General features: G+C 46.0%; 1 protein-coding gene across 15 annotated transcripts in view; it reads left to right on the forward strand.

Annotated features, from left to right (window-relative positions):
- LOC121874326 (gamma-aminobutyric acid receptor subunit beta-like) overlaps positions 1-25,001 on the forward strand; it is a 105,921-nt gene that overhangs the window by 13,490 nt on the left and 67,430 nt on the right. For 9 of the 15 annotated variants that reach the window (XM_042378433.1, XM_042378437.1, XM_042378435.1 and 6 more), the window contains exon 2: positions 18,533-18,600. The exons of 1 other annotated variant lie outside the window; for it this stretch is intronic. In XM_042378433.1, coding sequence (XP_042234367.1) covers positions 18,533-18,600 — 68 coding nt within the window. Of the gene's footprint in view, positions 1-18,532; positions 21,611-25,001 lie in introns of all 15 variants that reach the window. 5 more of the 15 variants (XM_042378434.1, XM_042378442.1, XM_042378444.1 and 2 more) reach the window with 2 other exon arrangements.

A 25,001-nucleotide genomic window follows, 5' to 3' on the forward strand; every position in this document is an offset into this window, starting at 1 on the left:
TGTGTGGTTTTTGAAGGAGTTTCAGAGCTTAGAGTTGGATCAAGAGAGATGAACTTCGTACGTGGACACTTAATAGACTTTGATCCCAAATATAAAGAATTAAACAAAGATCTGAACTCACTGTAGTTTATGAATCCCGCCAAAAAAAAGTGAAATATCCTCCAAATATATCAAACTCTGAACGATATGATAACCAAACCCACAGACACAGGTGTAAATGAAGTGTTTTAGTAACGAGTAAATAATAAAGTGATTAGTGTTGAGGTATAGTGTAAGGTAAGGTGGGAGAGAGGGAAAGGAGAAGAGGAGTAAAAGAAGAGAAAAGAGAGAGAGAGGGGGAGGGGGGAATAAGACAGGGGAAGATAAACAGGAAAGTCTTAATAGCTAGATAAATCGACTAAGATAATAGTGTTTGGGCCGGACATGTTGAACAGGTGAAACTAACCACAACTTGTCCCCAGCAGGAACTGACCCCAAAAAGGACTTAACCTCTAATAGTGTGTGACCCAGAGGAAATTTCATCCAAAGTCTATAGCAAATTCCCCGGAAAAGGAATTGATACCATTACACACAGGACTTAACCCCAACAGAATTTGACCCCAGGGATTTGATTGCAATGGGGCTTGACGCCAACAGGACTTAACCCAAACAGGACTTAATATCAACAGGACTTGACACCAACAGGACTTAACGCCAACAGGGCTTAACGCCAACTGGGCTTGACGCTAACAGGACTTGACGCCAACGGAACTTGACCGCAACGAGAACTGACCCCAGAGAGAAGTGATCGGGGGGCAAGGAAGGGGGGAGACGTGACTGAATATTTCAAGGTCGTCGGGATTAGCCAACTGGGCAAACACCCTGAATTAATTACTCACGGCGGCTGGTTTGCTTCCCTTCCTCCCTCCCTTTCTCTCTACCCTTTCCTCCCTCCCTCACCCTACTTCTCCCTTCCTGACCCCCTCTTTCTCTCACCCTGCTTCTCCCTGCCTGACCCCCTCTCTCTCTCCCTTCCTCCCTGCCTCTCTCTACCCGACCCCTCCCTCCCTCACCCTCCCTCTCCCTGCTTGACCCTCTCTCTCTCCCTCCCTGCCTAATCCCTCTCTCCACCTTGCCTGCCTGTCTGACCGTTTCTCTCTCCCTTTCTCCCTGCGTAACCCTCCCTACCTCTCTCCTTGCATTTCCTTCCCTCCTCCACTTTTCTCCTCTCTTTCTCTCTCCCCTTCCTTTCTCTTCCTCCTCCCTTTCTCTCTCCCCTTCCTTTCTCTTCCTCCTCTCTCACCTCCTAATCTATCCCTTTCTTTCTAATCCCTTTCTTTTCTGACGTCACTTTCCTGGCCAGTGACGACACCTGGATGGAATAAGAGAAAAGGTAAAAAAAAGTCCAAGAATATTAAGTGAAAGCAAGAAGACAGCCAATGAAGAGAAAGTGAAAGAAAACGGGATATGTAAATGGTAATAGGAGGGGGAACACATATAAAGGAAAATGAAAGTTGAATAAGGGAAAATAATTGACAGGGCACATAGACAGATAGACAGACAGACAGACAGACAAACAGACAGACAGCCTCAGTGTGATGGGTTCGTTACATGACAGATGACACAGAGAGACAGGATGACTCAGTGTGACTTTCATCCTTCGACAGACAGACAGACAGACAGAGTTATCCTGGAGTTTTAGTGACAGGCGGGGAATAATATCAATAAAATCAGTTAATATCAAGAGGGTGTAGTGAGGGGAGGGTGTCGTGATGGGAGGGTGTAGTGAGGAGGGTGTAATGAGGGGAGGGTGTAGTGAAGGGTAATGAGAGGGTGTAGTGAGGAGGTGTAATGTGTAAGAGGAAGGAGTGAAAAGGGAGGTGTGTTTTTTTTGTAGGGAAAGGAGGAATGAAAGAAGATTAGAGGTGGGGGAAGGAAGTTATAGTTCGGAAATTGAAGAAATTCAGGAGGAGGTAATAGAGGGCGGGCTGACCGCCTAGCTAAGCTAACGGTGTGTTAGGGTTGTGTCATGGGTTAGTTATTGTCTGTCGGTACAGGCACTAGACAGCCTACCCTGTCCCATTTATGGGTGATTTAAGGGCCTTATTTCATATTCCGCCGACCCTACTGGCGGATGCTGGTCTAGGGAGGTTGTCTATTGCCTGGCCGTGTAGATCGGGGGTGGTAATGGACCTCTTGAGATTTCGTAGCTTTTTGGGAACCATGTATGGTTGTTGTCGTTATCTGGTGGGAGTCTTTGAAGGAGTTCTTGCTCTGATCGTTCTATCTTTTGCCAGATTCTGCTGGCCAGGGTGTGCAGCTGCTGGTTGATGGGTTTCATTCTCAGGTCTCTATGTATCTCGGCTGTGGTTTTGGTGAAGGGGTATCTTTCACCTGTGACGAATCTTAGGGCTTCATTTTGGACCACCTGTAATTTTAATATTTGAGTGGTGCTCATAGCATGAAGAGGTACTGCTGGGTAAGTTAATATCGGTGTGATAAATGTCACCAGGCGGAGTTTTATTTTCTCAGGAAACGTTTTAAAGCGGTATAGTTTTCTCAGCTCTCTTCTTGTTTTTTCCTTCCTGCTGTGGACATGATGGGAGTAACCTGTCGTGGATATATGTAGGTCCAGGAGGGTGCCTCTGCTTTTGTATTCTATCTGGGCATTATTGGTTACTAATGGATGGGCTTTCTTTCTGCACAAGGGTATCACTGTGAATTTCGGGAGACTGGTTTGGATTTTCCATTGTTTTTCGTAGTTATTTACCCTTTCTAATTCCCGCCTGGTGTTTTCGGCCTGTAACGCTCGCGATTTTCCTTGATGTGTTGTTATTTGAGTGATGTCATCTGCATACATAATATCTTCGTTGCCTATTCTAGTGGGAGGCGGGGTGTCACTTGTGTTGATAATATATAGGGTGGGGGAGAGGACGCTTCCCTGAGGGACTCCACTCATGAGTGGGAAGGTCTCTCCTGTGTGTTGTCCTACCCTCAGTCTAGCATTTCTGCGGGGTTCTTTCCTTGTTTTGGTGTTAGGGTAATAATGGCCTCTTTGAATTTAGTTGGGAAGTAACCCGAGGCCAGGCAAGCGTTCATTGTGGTTCTCAGTCTCTCCATGGCCGGGTTGTTTATGTGGCTGAGGATCTCCTTGGTGATGCCTGAATAACCAGGGGCTTTATTTTTGGTATTGGAGATGGCTGTGTTGAGTTCTTCCGAGGTGATTGGTTTGGACAATGGGCTGTCCGCTCTCAGATCCTCCCATATGATTTCAGGGGAAGGCTGAGTGCGGTGTGTCTGGGCCCCGGAGTTCATCAAGGACGACCTCCTCGTGGGTACCATCGAATCCCCTGTTCTCTTCATTTGTGATTCGGAAGATGTTCCTCCATATGTCCCTGACTATGGGTTCTTTGTCTTGGTCTTCAGAGAGTGTAGCGAGTTGGTGTAAAGGTGTGAGGGAGAAGTGTCGGAGCTGGGTGTTGGGTTAGGCGAGGGAGGGGGAGGGTGGGGAGCGGTACAGGTGATGGGGGTCTTGCCGTGGGGGAGCGGAGGTGGATGGTGGGGGAGTGAGGGGGGGAGATGGTAAGCCCCCGGGTGATGGAGGGAGGGAGGGGGGTGGTGGTTGGAGGGGGGGAAGGAGGGGGTGGTGGTGGTGGTAGCTCGCGTGCTAATAATTTGGGTCAACACCACCTAGCATGCTACCACCAACACTGCCACTACCACCACTACCACGATCATCACTACCGCAACTACAACTATTATCGCTATTATCTCTACTACTACTCTACTACTACTACTACTACTGTCACTATTACCACGACCATTACTAGTACCAAAGCTACCACAAAAACAACTATCAGTACTATTACTACCATCAATATCACCAATATACCAACACTATCATCAGTACAATACCACCACCATTACCACTACACTACCACCACCACTACCACCACCACTCCAAGGTCTTCTACACCATCACCACTATCACCACTACCACCACTACCACCACTACCACCATTACCACCACACTAGCTAGCCTTCACAGACATATCACATAAAATCATTAACATCCAAACGTATCGAAGAATTAAAAAGGTCGTACAGTAAGTTGTCATGTACACGTGAACACCATACAGCCTTAGGTGTACATATGACTGTACTGTACATGTAGGAGTGTACACGGGTGATCCTTATGTCATTAAACTCACACATGTTTACTATATAATATAACGGTGTAAGATATAACTAACACTGCAAAATAAGTTGATTGTTTACGTGTGTATAAAATTATATTACCCCTATCAGACAGTAAATAAAGGAATGTCTTTCTTGACTGACTGACTGACTGGCTGACTGATTGACTGACTGATTGAGAGTTTTTATCTTGAAACCTGCTAAAACCGTTCAGTCGTTCAAGGGAGAGGTAAAGTTCGTGGTACAATACATGTTTTTTGGAGCTGTGTGTGTGTGTGTGTGTGTGTGTGTGTGTGTGTGTGTTGCTTGAACGATGACTCATAAGTGCGTGTGTGAGGGAGGAAGGGTGGGGGGTGGGGGGAGGGAGTGTTTTTTTATGGTCAAGTATCTTTGAAGGTGTGGTAGGTAAGGTGGTAGGTGAGTGGGAGGCAAGTGGTAGGTAAGTGGTAGGTAAGTGGTAGGTGAGTGGTAGGTAATGTAGGTAAGTGGGAGGTAAGGTAGATAAGTGGTAGGTAAGGTAGATAAGTGGTAGATAAGTGGTAGGTAAGGGTGTATAGGTAAGTCAGGTAACGTCACTTCCCTTACACTTCAACATTATTCGAGAGAGAGAGAGAGAGAGAGAGAGAAGTAGCAACTGGTGTGGTGTGGTGTGGTAGTGGCATGCGGTGGGGTATATCCTTATTGATTATGCTCCAACACTACCACCACTACCACCACATGCCGCCACATGCCCTCACCACCACCACAACACCACTACCACTACACTACACCACTAAGACCAACTTCACCATCTCCACCACTACTACCACACCAACACCACGTTCACCACGATCACCACAACCAGCTAAAGACCACTTCCATTTCTCTTAAGACCAGATGGCTGTTGTTGTTATCAGGGTGGATTACAAATAATAGACTGATACCGGGACCATACCGGGACGATTAGAGACCATATCAAGACCATTAGGGACCATACTAGGACCATTAGAGACCATACCGAGACCATTAGGGACCATACTGGGACCATTAGAGACCATACCGAGACCATTAGGGACCATACTGGGACCATTTTGAAACCATACCGGGACCATTAGGGACCATACTGGGACCATTTTGAAACCATACCGAGACCATTAGGGACCATACTAGGACCATTAGAGACCATCCAGCACTATTTTAGAGACCATACTGGGACCAATTTGAAACCATACCGGGACCATTAGAGACCATACCGGGACCGTTTTGCCATACCGAGAAGAACATTTTGAGATCATACCGGGACCATTTTCGGACCATATCGGGACCATACTGAGACCATACTGAGACCATTTAGGACCATACTGGAACCATTCTGGGACCATAATCCCCGATTGCTCCCCACACCCGCGACAGATTTCCACACCCCGACAGACTTCCACACCCCGACAGACTTCCACACCCCCTTACACCCCGACAGCCCCTTACACTCCCTGACAGCCCTCACAACCCCGACAGCCCCTCACACCCCGACAGCCTCCCAACACCCTGACAGCCCCCCACCCCCGACAGCTCCCACACCCCCGACAGCCAACCCACACACCTGACAGCTCCCCACACCCCCGACACAGCCTCCCACACCCCTGACAGCCTCCCACACCCCCGACGGCTCCCCACACCCCGACAGCTCCCCACACCCCCCGACAGCCTCCACACCCCTGACAGCTCCCCACACCCCCGACAGCTCCCCACACCCGACAGCCTCTGTCAGCTCCCCACACCCCCGACAGCTCCCCACACACCCGACAACCAACCCACACCCTCGACAGAAAAAAAATTATTATCCCTCTGCAGTTTTTAGTAATTAATTAATGATATAGAAATAAATGGTACTGTTAGGCTTTTTCCTAATTGTTGATCAATGAATCATTTAAGCTGGACTCTAAGCTGCCAGTTGCTCTTCATCAGTACTGCCACACGGGAACTACCCAATCCGAGTCCTGGTGTAGTTTCGAGGCCTTTTTTAACCACCGTATCTATACCACGGGTTGAGTGAATCAATTGGGATCATAAGTCATTCGAGGCGGTGTTGTTTTAACTTACGAACCCTTACGAATATCAACCTTAGTTTCCCAAGTTCTTACGTTAATTTTGGTTCGCTTACCTTACCAATAGGTCTAGGTTATACAACAAATATGGCGTCGAAACTCTACCGAGACTGTACTGTATTTATTTTCGAAGCGTTTTTGTCTGAAGTTAGTTTTAGTTGAAATATTTTGTGGTATGAATCTTGATGAGTCCGGAATGGGTTCGAACGCGCCCGGTATTACCTGTAAACGAACCTGAATACAACTAGTGCTAACTGCAATGAACGCACCCGATAATAAATATATCTGAACGCACCCGAGTAGATGAAATTGAACGCTTACCTTGTTCTAAATGATTCTGAACGCACCTAAACTCCAGTTCAATCTTCGACGCCAAAGAAATCTGAACGCTTCCTGGACTAAATGCAACTGAACGCGCCCTACAAGCATTAAGTAAATGAATGTGAACGCGGCTGCCGGCACACTTGTACGTAATAAGTTAGTGAGAATGAACCTTTCCACTCTAACTGAACTTAATGAACCAGTTTAAGAGGTTCAAAGTCGGCCCGAAAATGGAACCTGTGTGTGTGTGTGTTAAGTCAGGGCGTTGGCAACATTAATCCTCTGAACCGACTTTTAAAAACGTACAGAAATTCGAGGGTTCAAAGCGGATATAACTGATTATTTTAGCCTACACACACACACACACACACACACACACATACACACAGGGGTTCAGTAACAGTTTCATATCAACATTGAAATCCCTTAATTGATTCCTTAAAGCAACCCAAGTGAATCACATTACACCATTTTCTATGATGATGATGTTTAATGGAAAGGAGACGATAGGCGCTCATGATATCTGTGTTGGCGAATAACGGAGATAAGGAAGAATGAAATGAACGTTGCGGGAAGGTAAGAGAAGAGAAGAATGAAGGATAGAAGGAGAGAATAACGGGAAGGGAAGAGAACGAAGAAAATAAGAGGTTAGTGTACTGGGGGGGGGGGAACTGAAATATATAACGAAAAGTAACATAAGGAAAGACAACGAAGAGGAGAAATGAAATAATCATAATGAAGTAAAAGAGACAAAGAAGGAGATGAGAACAACAAATGAAAAACAAGTGAGGAAAAAAATTATATATATACTTGAATCGTTCACCAAGTTCTTCCATATAGACGTTCATCTTAGCGTTCATTTGTGTTCACTTACACCAACACCTGAACTTTACACACTCACTCACACTTAAGAATACAACACTTAATATCGACACACTTACAAACATACACATTCACCAGGAAACACATACACACACACACATGTTTGTTCACTACACATAACTGTGATCATTCAATACAGTTGTAGGTTCAGCAGATGTGTGTGTGTGTGTGTGTGTGTTAAAAATTATATACACATTTACCCCTCTATTGCAAGTGTTTGTCTTCGATACTATTTTCATGGAGATAATACCTGACGAAGACGCTTTTACAACACTTTCACATTAGCGGTGTGACTGGCCCGAGGCAAAACCCCCTCCCCCCGCCCCCAACACCCCCCCCCCTACCCCCCGGGCACCTGCTGCAGTAATCCGGGGACTCCCCTACTAACCCACTTCCCCGGTTGATCCTCAAGCAGGGTGGCCGCGCACGAATTGAAGGTGATGACCTCTTTCGGGGGTCCCTCGACTCGGCTAAAGGTGGACCACCATCGTCATCCCGCTTCTCTCTCTCTCTCTCTCTCTCTCTCTCTCTCTCTCTCATTGTGGTCGTGTGATTACCAGCCGGACTTAACGTCAAGGCCAAACCATTGCACGGATGATAAGTTAATCCCGCTCTCCCGTTAATGGCATTTAGTCGCGAGAAGGTTCAAATTTGACGTGAGGTGGACCATGGAAGCGTCCTGAGGTCGTCCGCATCATAGTGCTAAGCCACACTCGTCAGAAAGGAAGGGTTTGCTTGGTTCCTTGCTGCTGTGTCTCGTCCGTGCTGCAGGCAGTGGGGGGGAGGGGGTTAGCGTGTCTCGTGAGCCAGTATCGACGAGCGCCATGAAAGATTGAACAGCTGAACGTCACCGGGTCTCATCCAGTCGCCTTGGATCGAACACCTTGAAACTTGTACCGTTGTTCTGACCGTCCGTGGCCTGTGACTCCACCTCGCTGCTCTTATTAGTAATATTATACACATTTTGACCACAAGAGAAAGACAACAAAAACAGACATACGAACAGACAGAAAGATACACAGACATCTTAAAAAACACAATAATGACCATTTATTAAGGAGTCTTACATTCAAACACAGCACACGGGGTCATGGTAGCGTTCCATCATTCAAACACAGCACACGGGGGTCATGGTAGTTCCATCATTCAAACACAGCACACGGGGTCATGGTATAGCGTTCCATAATTCAAACACAGCACACGGGGTCATGGTAGCAGCGTTCCATCATTCAAACACAGCACACGGGGTCATGGTAGCGTTCCATCATTCAAACACAGCACACGGGGTCATGGTAGCGTTCCATCATTCAAACACAGCACACGGGGTCATGGTATAGCGTTCCATCATTCAAACACAGCACACGGGGTCATGGTATAGCGTTCCATCATTCAAACACAGCACGGGGTCATGGTAGCGTTCCATCATTCAAACACAGCACGGGGTCATGGTATAGCGTTCCATCATTCAAACACAACACGGGGTCATGGTATAGCGTTCCATCATTCAAACACAGCACACGGGGTCATGGTAGCGTTCCATCAAACACAGCACACGGGGTCATGGTAGCGTCCCATCATTCAAACACAGCACACGGGGTCATGGTAGCGTCCCATCATTCAAACACAGCACACGGGGTCATGGTAGCGTCCATCATTCAAACACAGCACACGGGGTCATGGTAGCGTTCCATCATTCATCATGGTAGTCCCATCATTCAAACACAGCACACGGGGTCATGGTATAGCGTTCCATCATTCAAACACAGCACCTGGGTCATGGTAGCGTCCCATCATTCAAACACAGCACACGGGGTCATGGTAGCGTCCCATCATTCAAACACACACACGGATTCATGGTAGCGTTCCATCATTCAAACACACTTTACGGGGTCATGGTAGCGTTCCATCATTCAAACACAGCACACGGGGTCATGGTAGCGTCCCATCATTCAAACACAGCACACGGGGTCATGGTAGCGTCCCATCATTCAAACACAGCACACGGGAGCATGGTTGTGTTTCATCTCAGTCACACACAGCGTCTAACTCAGGGAATTTCTCGAGTCCTCTTAGGCCAGTGAGTTACACAAGAGACGCTCACGAGATATTAAATTAGATATAGGAGCTCATGGAGGTGAGATATATAGCTCCACATATTCTGAATATATGATTAAAAAATGCGCTTAAATTATCTCTTGCTCTTGCTGATTCTGGGCTCTCTTTCTCTCTCTCTCTCTCTCTCTCTCTCTCTCTCTCTCTCTCTCTCTCTCTCTCTCTCTCTCTCTCCTACAACGATGATAAATATCGTATGGATCAACTTTTAAACTTATTCATTTCCTACTAGTTATTCACACCACCTCCTACTTAAGGACAGTTGCCCTTAATTACTCACAGTTGACCTTAATTACCCATACCTTTCCCCTTAATAACTCATACCTCATCCTAATGACTCATACCTCCCCCTAACTGCTCACACCTTACCCTAATAACTCACACCTCCCCTTAATACCTGCACCCCTGCCTCATTACAGTGACCCTCTATTTTCATCATACCCCCTCCCCTCCCTCCCCTCCCCTCTGATATAATTCTAATGCGTTGTTTGACCTCTTAATGACCATTATTAAGAAAACCTTTGATCGTGATTATCCAGGGGGGGGTGTAATGATTATAATTATGTATGATTCACTGTAATTATTCTTAATTTGAAAATAATCGTCAGGTTGGATTGGTATTTCGAGGTGGAGATATGTAGAAGGCGGGTTATCACGCCATTGGTGTGTGTCCTGACATACATACATACATACATACATACATACATACATACATACATACATATCCCTCAACAAGACACGGAAAATGTCCCTCTGAATTCGAACCCGGGTATTTGAGAGATCTATCCCCCACCAACACCACCATACACCGCCACCACCACCACCACCAACACCAACACCATTACCACCACCAACACCACCACCAACACCACCAACACCACCACACACCACCACCATCACCACACACCATTACCTTAGTTCTGTGTCAGGTGTTGTAATAATTTCTTAATAATTTGACAAATTTTTTCAGGTTATTTTGTTCTACCGAGATGATTGTGTGTGAACGTCGTTGAACATATTATTATTTTGTACTTGGAATTGAATGAACAGTTTTCCCCTGTGAGTAATGAACACTGTTGAACACTGAGGGGAGGAGGCACAGACAGGTTACCTTACTTCCTTACCATATGTTCATCACTATTTGTTCATCATCATTTTTTCATCACCATTTGTTCACTATTTGTTCATCATAGAAAACCTTCAGATGTAGTTTGTCCCGTTAAAAAGCTTTATTTTCAAGAACCAAACCTGTAATGTCACTTTTTTGTTGTTATTTATTTATATATAAGACATAAAACTCTAAAAAAAAAATCCTAAAAAAAAAAATCACCTTCTATGGGGGTTAATATTTTCTTTTATTTACATATTTCTAATTGTCAATAAATAATATGCACGGAACAACCCTGCCATGAAGCGGGAAACTGTTCATTGGGTATTAGATGAATGGATTAGCCAATCAGAGTGCCGAGAATAGTGTGATGTCACGCAATATTCACGAACATACTGCAGTTTGGTTTGTTCAGCAACCTGATTGGGCCTTGATGTGTTGACGTCACTTGAATTTTCATCAAGTAAGTAAAGCTTTTGGATAATTAAAAAAAAATATATATTTGAAGTCATTGGTATGAGTTATAGAACCCCAAACCCTCATTTAATTAATATAAAAACATATATATTACATTTCTGTTGGGGTGTCAATTATACCTTATTATAATGACACTAATTACCACTAGTTTGTTTTTTTCACCTGGAGAGAAACTTTAATAAGACATGTTTAGTTATTTAAGATCATGTTTAGTGTTCCTTCCCTCCCCAGATCTGCAGGTGTGTGTGTGTATGCCTGTAGGGTAAATACTGTAATGTTAGCTGAGTATGTTACAACCTCTGACCTCTGTTTGTTGACGCTGTTTATACCTGTCTTCTTTGTTGACATGATATCAGCTGATGTAGATGACGCTGTTAATACCATACCAGCTGAGGGAATTAGTATTATTGACGTCATTAACAGCTGTGGTGATTGATATAACTGACGTCATTAACAGCTGTGGTGATTGATATAACTGACGTCATTAACAGCTGTGGTGATTGATATAACTGACGTCATTAACAGCTGTGGTGATTGATATAACTGACGTCATTAACAGCTGTGGTGATTAATATAACTGACGTCATTAACAGCTGTGGTAAATGATGTCATAACAGCTGATGTAATTTAGTATGACGTCTTTACCACACAGGATAGTAAAATATGGTAATTAAACAGCAGTGTCAGAGTAGATCATGTAATAAACGTTATTGCTGTGCTGTAATAATGATGACCTACCTGTACCTGTTGTTGTAGTCATCATCATTATCAATATCGTCATTTTTCGTCCTTGTGATATTATGCTTGTCATTATTATCATCATTGTTATTATCATTTATGTCTTTTATCATCATATTGTCTTGTTTACATGATCATGTCCTTATGTTTCCCCAACACAACTTTTTAAGAAACCATCATCACCATCATCACCATCCTCACCACCATTGTCACCATCATCACCATCATCACTATCACTGTCACCATCATCACCATCATCATCACCACCACTGTCATCATCATCATCATCATCACCACCATCATCACCACCACTGTCACCATCATCACCATCATCACCACCACTGTCGCCATCATCACCATCATCGCCACTATTGTCACCATCATCACCATCATCATCATCATCACCACCATCATCACCACCACTGTCACCATCATCACCACCACTGTCACCATCATCACCATCATCATCACCACCACCACCACTGTCACCACCATCACCATCGCAACCATGAAAAATACCATCATGACAACTATTATCACCACCGCCACAAACGTTATCACCACTATCATCACTATCACCGCCACCATTACTGTACAGCCCCCAACACCACCATCACTACCATTGCTACCACATTACTACCACAACCACCACCACCACTATCATCACTCTTTCTACCACAAACACTATCACCACCACCATAACCATCACAAGCACCACACCACCAACACCCTCATCACTATCATTGCTACCAAATTACAACCATCATCATCATCATCACTAACATTACCACTATTATCACCATCATCACCATCTCCACCACCAACGCTACCAATACCACATGCACTATTATCACCACCACTATCGCCACTACCATAGCCACTATTACCACCACCTTATCATCACCACAATCACCACCATCGCCACCACCGCTATCACCATCATCACCACCTTCTTGCCACCAGGTCACTATCACCATCACCTTATTACTGTCATCACTATCGTACTATAACCACTAACATCACCATCATCACCACCACCACCACCACCATCACCACCACCACCACCACCACCATCACCACCATCACCATTACCACCATCACCACCACCACCACCATCACCATCACCACCATCACCATCACCATCACCACCATCACCATCACCATCACCACCATCACCATTACCACCACCACCATCACCACTACTACCACCATTAACATCACCATCACCACCACCACCATCACCACCACCACCACCACCACCACCACCACCACCACCACCATCACTCCCATCACCACCACCACCCGACCATCACCACCACCACCATCACCACCACCACCATCACCACCACCATCACTCCCATCACCACCACCATCACTACCACCACATCACCACCACCACCATCACCACCACCATCACCACCACCATCACCACCATTACCACCACCACCACCACCACCACCACCACTACCACCATCACTACCACCACCACCACCACCACCATCACCACCACCACCATCACTACCACCATCACCACCACCACCGCCATCACCACCACCATCACCACTACCACCATCACCATCACCACCACCACCACCATCACTATCACCACCACCATCACCACCACCACCACCATCACCACCACCACCACCATAACCACCACCACCACCATCACCATCACCATCTCCATCACCACCATCACCACCATTACCAACATCACCACCATCATCACCACCACTCTCACTACCACCACCACCATCACCACTACCACCACCATCACCGCCATCACCACCACCACCACCATCACCACCACCACCACCACCACCATCACCACCACCACCACAACCACTTCACTACCACCACCACCACCACCATCACCACTACCATAACCACCACCACCATCACCACCACCATCTACACCACCACCACCACCACCACCCCACCACCATCACCACCACCACCACCACCATCACCACCATCAACACCACCATCAACACCATCACCACCACCACCACCACCACCATCAACGCCATCACCACCATCACCACCACCACCACCACCACCACCACCATCATCACCACCATCACTACCAACCTATGCCACAGCGCTCTTCAGTACCTATCAATATTTCCTTCTAAAACAGTGGAACGTCCCTGAGCAGAGCCAGTGTACTGTATGTTGCTTCTCCTTGACGAAGTGGCAGGGAGGAGTGTGACTCTTGAGGTGGTGAGGAGCTACCCACCCTTTGCATGAGCCTATTACAGCGTCACACTTTACTTTTGATTCTTGAACCAGCAGTCTGCAACAACGTCACACTTGAACCAGGAACTAATATTACCGTCACAGGAGCCAGTACCAACGTCACACTTGATCCAGGAGCCAATATCAACGTCACACTTATTATAATCAAGGTCACACTGTAATCAGCATCACACTTATGAGACTCTATAATATAATTGATCCAAGAGATTATAATCGAGCCAGGAGACTATAATTAATCCGTTAAACTTGTATAATCGATCCGTTAAACTATAATTGATCCGTTGAACTTAAACTTATATAATCGATCCGTTAAACTATAATTGATCCGTTGAACTTAAACTTCTATAATCGACTCGTTAAACTAGAATTGAGCCGTTAAAATATATTTGATCCGTTAAACTTGTATAATCGATCCGTTAAACTATAATTGATCCATTAAACTTCTATAATCGATCCGTTAAAATATAATTGATCCGTGAAGCTTTATAATGGATCCCAGGAACTCATTAATGGCGTATAATTACCGGTGTTTTAGCTAAGGTTTAGGTCCTGAAGTAACTTTTATCCAATAATCCTAATGGAGTATAATTAGAATAATGGCGCAGAAGTTTGCAATAATCTTGACTGAGTTTTTTCTAGGAAGTCTGATAGCTTGAGAATTAGAGTAAATTTTATGTGTGTTTATTTATTATGGCGTATAGCTGTTGAAGTGTCATAGAGATATACAATGGCGCAGAACTTAAAATTGATATTACATAGAATTTATAACGGCGTAACTTTATATATAAAAAATACTATAGATATTTTATAACAGTATCAAAATATAATTCTAAAGAAAGATAAATTGAGATAAAAGACTCAGGGGTGCTTTATGCTACCGAACGCCAACGGGAGCCTATAAAAGAGAACTCATCTTCTTAGGGTCTTTGTAATGGCGTAGAGGAGCAGGGAAGGTTGTGTGACGCGGCTCCCCCTGAAGCTCTGTTTAAGGCGCAAGTAATTGTAGTGATCTCCCTACTAGCGGGGCCTCGTCTTGTGTCGTATGTGAGTGAGTTCATTACTGAGGCACCACCGCTTCTTTCAGTGCCCTTAATGGTACGCTAGGTGAGGGACCTCTTAATGATATGTAAAGATTATGCATATATATATAACGAGAGAGAGAGGAGGGAGAGAGAGGGAGAGAGAGAGAGAGGGGGTTGTGCAGCTATAAGGACTTTTAGGAGGTTGGAGTTATGGACAGGTAGACCTTGTGATGATACAAAGGAATTAAGGAAGCTGAGTGTAGGATCTCTTGACGGTCCTTAAGACTCTAAGAGGGTGATCACGGGACCTTGACGAAGGAAGGAAGGAAGGAAGGAAGGAAGGAAGGTTAAATATTATCTTAGTGGTTGTATGGGCACTACAGTGTTGAGGTCACGACTCCTAATGATAGCTGATGACCCAAGAGGTTGATTGTAGGTCCTGCCGGTGACGTAGATCGGGTAGGAGGACGACCTGCTGGTGTAGGATGGGTGGGAAGACGACCTGCTGGTGTAGGATGGGTTGGAGGACTACCTGCTGGTGTAGGATGGGTGGGAGGACGACCTGCTGTGTAGGATGGGTGGGGACTACCTGCTGGTTGGGATGGGTGGGAGGACGACTGCTGGTGAGGATGGGTGGGAGGACGACCTGCTGGTGTGGGATGGGTGGAGGACTACCTGCTGGTGTATGGGTGGGAGACGACCTGCTGGTGTGGGATGGGTGGGACGACAACCTGCTGGTGTAGGATGGGTGGGAGGACGACCTGCTGGTTGGGATGGTGGGAGGACGACCTGCTGGTGGGAGGACGACTGCGGTGGGATGGTGGAGGACACCTGCTACCTGCTGGTGTAGGATGGGTGGGAGGACGACCTGCTGGTGTGGATGGGTGGGAGGACTACCTGCTGGTGTAGGGATGGGTGGGAGGACGACCTGCTGGTTTAGGATGAGTGGGAGACGACCTTCTGGTGTAGGATGGGTGGGAAGACGACCTGCTGGGTGTGGGATGGTGGGAGGACGACCTGGTGTAGGATGGATGGGAGGACGACACTGCTGGGTGTAGGATAGGTGGGAGGATGACTTGCTGGTTTAGGATGAATGGGAGGACGACCTGGTGTAGGGATGGATGGGAAGACGACCTGCTGGTGTAGGATGGGTGGGAGGACGACTTGCTGGGTTTAGGATGAATGGGAGGACGACCTGGTGTAGGATGGGTGGGAGAACGACCTGCTGGTTTAGGATGGATGGGAGGACGACCTGCTGGTGTAGGATGGTGGGAGAACGACCTGCTGGTTTAGGATGGATGGGAGGACGACCTGCTGGTGTAGGGGATGGGTGGGAGAACGACCTGCTGGTTTGGGATGGATGGGAGGACGACCTGCTGGTGTAGGATGGGTGGGAGGACGGACCTGTTGTGGGTGGGAGGACGACCTGCTGGTGTGGATGGGTGGGAGAACGACCTGCTGGTTTAGGATGGATGGGAGGACGACCTGCTGGTGTAGGGATGGGTGGGAGGGACGACCTGGTGTAGGATGGATGGGAGGACGACTTGGTGTAGGGATGGGTGGGAGGACGACCTGCTGGTGTAGGATGGATGGGAGGACGACTTGGTGTAGGATGGGTGTGAGGACGACCTGCTGGTGTGGGATGGGTGGAAGGACGACCTGGTGTACGATGGATGGGAGGACGACCTGCTGGTGGATGGGTGGGAGGACGACCTGGTGTAGGATGGGTGGAGGACGACCTGGGTGTGATGGGTGGGAGGACGACCTGCTGGGTGTGGATGGTGGGAGGACGACTGCTGGTGTGGGATGGATGGGAGGACGACCTGCTGGTGTGGGATGGATGGGAGGGGACGACCTGTTGGTGTAGGATGGGTGGGAGGACGACCTGCGGTGTAGGATGGATGGGGACGACTCTGCTGGTGTAGGGATGGGTGGGAGGACGACTGCTGGTGTAGGATGGATGGGAGGACGACCTGCTGGTGTAGGATGGGTGGGAGGACGACCTGCTGGTGTAGGATGGGTGGGAGGACGACCTGCTGGTGTGGGATGGGTGGGAGGTCGATGCTGGTGGGAGGACGACCTGCTGGTGTAGGATGGGTGGGAGGACGACCTGCTGGTGTAGGATGGGTGGGAGGACGACCTGCTGGTGTAGGATGGGTGGGAGGGCGACCTGGTGTAGGTCCTAGACACTCGTGGGGCAGACAGGCTACCGATGATCACCAGGGTGGTATTTATGGTTGCAGGATCGTTAATTGGGACTCGAGGGCAGTAGGATTAAGGAAGTTTTTACATAGAAGTAGGTCCCAGAGGCCTGAAGGACCATTAGGTACAGTGTGGATACAGTACACTGAATATTAAACCTTCGGTACACAAGCAGACAGCGTGACAGATATTTCACTCAAACGCCTTCACTTTCCCAACTAAAGTTAGGTACGCATCCACAACTGGGTCGACTGAGAGTAACCCAATGGGCCTTAAGTTATAAGACAATTGTTGTATCCACTCGACCGTCTTACGCACAACTGTATATCTACGCCGGAGACTCTTCAGCGGCTTACTGTCTTAACGAGTAACACACAACTAACATGCTCTGTTTATGATCATCTCGCTCAGGCAAACAATACTTCTCGCACAGGTAAACAATACCTCTCACTCAGGTAGACAATACTTCTCGCTCAGGCAAACAATACTTCTCGCTCAGGTAGACAATACTTCTCGCTCAGGCAAACAATACTTCTCGCTCAGGCAAACAATACTTCTCGTTCAGGTAACAATACTTCTCGTTCAGGTAACAATACTTCTCAAAGTTAACTCCTGCTGAGGGACGTTATTAGGCGCACGAAGCAGGTACTCCTGGTGCTCCTGGGTAATATATGTCAGGTACACGTCTTCATCAGGTTCTACTGTCAGTTACTTGACTTAAAGTTAATACAAATAATTTAAATATGTGAAGAAAAAAACGATACACCTCAGACTGGCTCGTAGCTTCAGTGTAAGTACGGCTGTTGTAGACTTCAGGCGCAGGATTACATAAGAATTTCATAAATGCATTAAAGAAATACATAAAGTAGCATAATATTTTAAGAATACCTGGAATACGGCTTCATTATCTGGTGTTAACACATTCACGCTGGCTCGTCCTGAACACAGAATCAAATGTCAACAAAGTCTAGTAAACACTCCTCAGCCCCCACACACTATCACTACCTGGCCCTGGAGATTTTTTTTTATTTTTTTATTTTTTTTCCCAGATAATTGCTAAAGGAGAACGTTCCACTGTAACCATTATGAAATGTATGTCGTGTGTTGGCTTTTTGTCGCTGAAGCCGGGACGATGCTATCTGTCTTTGCAGAGTCGCACGTGGACGTCGGTATTACGATGCATATTCTCAGTATTAGCTCGCTCTCTGAAGTTCAAATGGTACATACATGTGCTCCTCGTTGTCGCGCTCCTAAGTACCACTAGTAAGGCATTAGTGTTAAGGCGTGGGTTGGACCAGCTGAGCGGAAAGGTCTGGTACAGTGGCCGCAAGTTTGGTCTTAATTACCTTGCGCGGGGATGCCTCCTCCTTCTCTTCCTTGAAGGGCATCCCCCTGCAAGTGATCCTCGGCTCAGGTTATCTGCACTTGTTTTATTTATTCAATGTTCATTTGTATATAAAGGTAACCCAAGTCGAGGCTGAAGTGTTAGTCACTGTTGTGCTGTTTTTATTCGCACTTGTTGGAGTCTGCTGTGTTCCTGGGTGGCTTTCCTAGCCGACAAAGGCTGAAACACCATCCAGGAGACCCAGAGACCATAAAAAATACGACTTGTCAGCCTCCGAAGGGGTGATCACAGTGCGTTCCGAGAGGACGGCGGCGCGACACAGCCCCCCCTCGGCCCTGGATGACCCTTTCCAGATATGTCCGGCCTAGTTCCGCTCGCTGGCCGACCCACGAGGACCTGAAGGGGGTTGCAACGTTTGTCCTGTGGGGCCGCCCAGCTACTTCTTGACAAATGCCAGACGTCGACTTCGGTCCTAAAGTCTGGATTCAAAGGAGTTGCCATCATTTAGCTGCATGAGAGGAATATTTTGTACTGACTTTGAATCCAGACTAATTGAGATTGTTCATGTAATGCAGAAACATCTCAGGCATGTGTGAGTCTTAGCAGTTTGTTTAGAAATATTATGATAAACCTATTTACCTCAATGTTGTCAAGAAATCAATATTTACCATTAATGTGTTTTCCAAAGACTATTCCAGCCATCAGACTTAGCCATGTAGCACTAGTTTTTATATCTAGCCATTGATAACTATGATATTTTAGCCATATCAATATAGCCACCATAAAAATTCATTAAGCCTGGATGTTTCTGTTATTTCTTATGGACAGAAAGTACAGAGACGGTTCGCTTGACCTGTGGTAGCCGCTGTACAGAAGGCATACCACAAAGGAATACAAAATAATACAATACCAATAATATCATATCACCAAATAAAATCTTTAATGTCAATTCCTTTTCCAACAGCTGTGCTACAATATATCTCCGTGTGTTATGTGTTCTTTCAGTCAGATTCAAAAGATGATTGGTAAGAGATTTTACTCATCTCTGGGAAGCGGCGCTACTTAGTCCTCTCAGTATATCAAACAAACAAAAATATAATGATGTAGATTGCAAGCACGCAGACCAAAACTGATCTAACCTCACTCATACACCTCAGCTCACTCCCCACACCTGAGCTCACCCACTACACCTGAGCTCACACCCTACACCACCTCCACTCCCACATTGCATCCCCTACTAGAACAGGATTCAGCCTCGCTCCTCACTTCACCTCCTTCTCCCTTCCTTCCTTCCTTCCTTCCTTCCTTCCTTCCTTCCTTCCTTCCTTCCTCCTCTTTATGTTTATTTTTCACTTCCTTCTCTTTCTTCTTCCTTCTGTTAACCAAAATTTTCTTAACACTAACTCTCATCACTGTGTCTTCCTCATACACCACCTTCTCACACACTATCTTCTCACTGAATAAAAATATAAATATTAACCTATTTGTCTACCTTGTTATGAGCTAATCACTAACTCCTATGATTCTTTCTGTCTCTATGTCTGTCTTTCTCCTGTTGTCTTTATATTTCTCGCATTCTCTCTTTTTCTCTTTCTTTCTCCTTTTCTTCAGTCCCAAAACCAGAATCTAATTGTACCTGATCCACTCTCTCTCTCTCTCTCTCTCTCTCTCTCTCTCTCTCTCTCTCTCTCTGTGCTTATCCCATTGTTTAGTTCTTGTTTCTCCTTATTCCCTCTATTTTGTTTTCCTTTGTACCTTCAAAACTCCTGTCATTATTTCCTTAATGGTCTTTACCTGTCCCCCATTCTCTCAATTCTCCTCCTCCTCCTCCTCCTCTTCTTCTTCTTCTTCTTCTTCTTTTTCTTCTTCATCTTCCTTTATCCTCAGTTATATTTCCATCTTTTGCCTCTGTCCTCCACCATTGTTTAATCCTTCCTTTGTTGCACAATGCTTTTGGCGATCCTTAGTGAGATATATATATATATTTTTTTTTAATCCTCTCAAAAACAGAAGTAATAATGTACAGGTAAGGGAAACGACATGTGCCCTATCATTGTACATAGTCGACTCTATTTTGTTTTTGTTCTGGTATTGATTTCTAGCCGTTCAGACCCCACAGGTGAAACTCTTTATTCTGGTATCGAATTCTCTTTTTTACGATATTTGTTATTATTTAAATTTTTTACTTTGCTTGATTGCCTGATTCTCTTTGCTTGTCTGGACCCTCTGTGATTTTTTAAAGACTTCCCTCCCCCTCACCCTCCCACCCATAACCCAGAGAGTGAAACAAGTGTCATTTTGTAGTTTCTGGATAACATATACTGTACAGTAGAGCATCATATTCCTGTGTTCACGAGTAATTGTTGGTTCATCTCTGCTGGCTAGTAATTCTTTTATTTCTTCGTCTCCTTTTGCACATCATTTAAGGGTTCAGAACTTTTTTTATTTTTCCATCTCCTCCACCTACTGAGCCTGCGTGCCTGCAATGCGCTACCGTACAGAAAAGTGAGCCGCTCTGTACTCTAGCATGGTACTCTCCAGGAAGTCCTCAATGTTGTGTATGGATGGCGTCGCTCAGGGGCCTCTGACCGGGACTTGAGTATTCCTTTTAGTTTACTTAATGAAGGGTAGATGACCCAGCAGGCAAGCCACAGCAGGAGTACCTGTAGCAGCAGGAGCCCGAGACCCGGTCGACTCCTGCGCCACCAGCCACACACATCTGCCAGGTGTCTTCCTCCGGGTACCATCTTTTTTTCCCTTGTACAGCATTTACCTTAGTAACTCTAGCGTTGTTTGTATGGGTTGTTTCTTTACAGGTCAGCCAGTGATTGTCGGGGTTACGATGCACATTCTGAGTATCAGCTCAGTTTCTGAAGTGCTCATGGTACTAAGCCTTACCCACCATATTACCATAATATACTATGTGGCGACCATGCAGTGTCCGTCTTGTACTTGACCCCTCACATGCACACTGGCTCAGCATCCTGCGGACTGATCGCCACATGTAGTTTTCGTGTATTCTTGCCCTAAAACTTGTAAGCTGGTGGAACCAGGTCCTCCAACCTGCATGACTGTCTGTGCACAAGACTGGGACCCGGAGACCACTGCCGCCGGTATACAAACGTCTTGAATCATGCGACAATTCATGAAGGTGCTTTGTATACACCGCCCACTGGGGAAAAATTCTCAAACTAATAATATTTGTGTTTTATGATGTAATGTGTCATTAAGATGTCAGATATTTTCTGGCCTCATGCCCCCGGAAGGAGGTGTTGGACCTGCCTGCCGGGGAGCGCCGCCTCCTACTCACATGATGGTCCACCAAGGGATGATCCTGAGCCAAGTTTGCAACTCCCAGCATCATTTTTTGTGCTTTGACCAAGTCCAAGTCAACTGCAACCCGCCCCTTCCTGGCCACCCACCACCACCACCACCACCAATGTAACCACTTATTAACCCCCACCCCTCCACCAACCACCACCACCACCACCAGTCACCACCACTACCACCACTACCACCACTACCACAGCCGCCACTCACAACTCACACTGCCCACACCTGACACGATGGTCCCATACCTGTAAAATCCACTTGGTAAGTGAGTGTGGTGTCACATCAGCCACAGCACCTGGCACCTTCACGCCTCTCTGGCCACACCCACTTGCGGCTACCGTCCTCAGGTCGCCCAAGCTCGCCCTACTGGGGATCTGTGGAGCGGCACAGTCAAGTGGATTTTCGGATGGGACAACTTACACCAGGAGAAGTGCCGCCTATAGTAATGCCCACAAACACGGTATGACACAGATCCCCAGACCAACAATAACATCCCGTGAGGCGTGGGCGCCCTTACCCACCCCAACACACACACACACACACACACACACACACACACATTGTTTCATTGATGTACACATACACTTGCGTAGTGTAAACCTAAATATTTATGTGTTTATCAACCTATACTATGTACACCCAGAAGCGTACATGACCAATATTGATACCACCACTAGTTGACCTGAATTATGACCCCAACAACACTGACTCCACTATGATCCCAACAACATTGACCCCACTATGATCCCAACAACATTGACCCCCCCCCCACTATGACCCCCACAACATTGACCCCTACTGACCTCCACAATACTGACCCGAAACTATGACCCCACCACACTGACCCCCACTATGACCCCACCACACTGACCCCCACTATGACCCCACCACACTGATCCCACTATGACCCCACCACAGTGACCCCCATTATGACCCCACTATGACCCACTATGACCCCACCACACTGACCCCCACTATGACCCCACCACTGACCCCACTATGAACCCACAGTGACCCCACTATGACCCCCACCACAGTGACCCCCACTATGACCCCACCACAGTGACCCCACCACAGTGACCCCCACCCCCCACCACAGTGACCCCCACTATGACCCCCACTACACGGGCGCCCACAGCTAAGAGTAAAACACTTAATATTTACTTGATTTATGTGTTTATTATGTAAAAACTCAAAAGTACTGTTGAGTACTGCCCCCCCACCCCCAGTGTGTGCCCCCTGAGTACATGAACACGAGTACACCTCATCCACGAGGACAACAATACACTCACATACACACACACACGCACACACACACACACACACACATTATGCAATCCCAACTGCTTCCACGGTCTATCTCTTAATCTTTCTAATCTTTCTTAGGGAAAATGTCAACTGAGAAAAAAAAATGTCTTCTGAACACTGTCTTTCCGTGGACCGAGACTTAAACACTCTCTTCCCACACTCTCCTCTTCTGAATTCAAAGTAGATATCACTTAGTTTTTTTTATAATCATACATTTAAGTAATTATTGCGTCCTCTTGCTTCTTACTCGCTCCTCAAAGCACACAGCAGTTGAGTATGCTATATGCTAAGGTAAGACATTATGTATTTGGAAGCCGGGTGTCATGGTGACTCTAGTATCATCATTAATTGTCTTTTATATTTATCATTATTATTATTAATTATTATTATTATTATTATAATTAATTATTATTATTATTATTATTATTATTATTATTATTATTATTATTTTGGTTTCTGTTGACCTCAGTGAGGAAGCAAAAGGCATAGACAACATCCATATATTTCTGGGTTAAGAACCTGTCATGTTAAAGTAGGGTATTTGGAAGGTAGTGACAAGGTGATAGTGAAGCTTTGCTATCAGTTCAGCGAGTGCATGACAAAACTAACGCTTCCACTGCGCGCTTTTCTTTTTAACATTTCTGTTCTCACAACTGTGGCTCGCACTGAAGAAAAGTGAATATTATTGCTTGATTTTGCTCCATATCTTCATTTTTTTTAATTAAATGAAAATTATACTTGCACGTGCTGCTACATAGCCCCAGATATATGTGTATATTTGTGTGACTCAAAATTTCATTGTTGTGATCAGTTCTTGTTGACGACGTAAAGCCATGAAGGGTCGGCACTACTGCCCGACACACTGTATGTGGGTCTATGTAGGCAGCTTTGGTGATTTTCTAGCAACAAATATTTTGCAGCACCGTAAGTTTCTGTTGCAACAACTAGCGCACATGTTGACTTTTCATGTTGAGTCATCTCATAGGTACACTCGGCTAGTTTAGTCAACTTAGCAAACTCATTCTTTTTATAAATCACGAGGACTCCATTAGCTTATATCAGTAGACTCACACATTTTGCGACTTTCATGAAGAAATAAAGCATAGACATTCTTCAGGCTGCCTTAATTCAAAGAATGACCCGTTTGAATGAGTCTTGTTATTAATCAGACTTGTTCACTTGCAGTAATTTACAAGTTCTTTACTTCCTGCGTCTAAATAAACAGACAGTAAAGTTTGCTTTAATAAACTAAAGTGAAAGAAAACGGAACTTTTTATCGAACTCCCTTAAAAAAAAATAAAACCATTCTCGCCTCTGCTGAAAATGTCTATGTGCGGTAGACTGCCGACGGTCACCCTTTCTTTCTCTTTCCTGTCCTTCCTCTACTGCTTGGCCCAACTCTGATGTACTCCGGGTGGCCATTACTAATACTCCACTACTGCTGCTGCTGCTGCTGAGGCTACTGCTGCTCCTGCTGCCGCTGCTACTACTACTACTACTGCTGGGGTATAATGCTCCTCCTGCACAACCCCGATACCGTCTTATTTCCTCCCGCTGTTGACATATTACTTCCCGCGCTCACACATACCAAAACCTCACGTGGTATTGGCACACCTGCGGGCACCAATGGTTTA

This window comes from Homarus americanus, unplaced genomic scaffold (genome assembly GCF_018991925.1).
Source record: "Homarus americanus isolate GMGI-L3 unplaced genomic scaffold, GMGI_Hamer_2.0 scaffold9748, whole genome shotgun sequence".
Lineage (NCBI taxonomy): Eukaryota > Metazoa > Arthropoda > Malacostraca > Decapoda > Nephropidae > Homarus > Homarus americanus.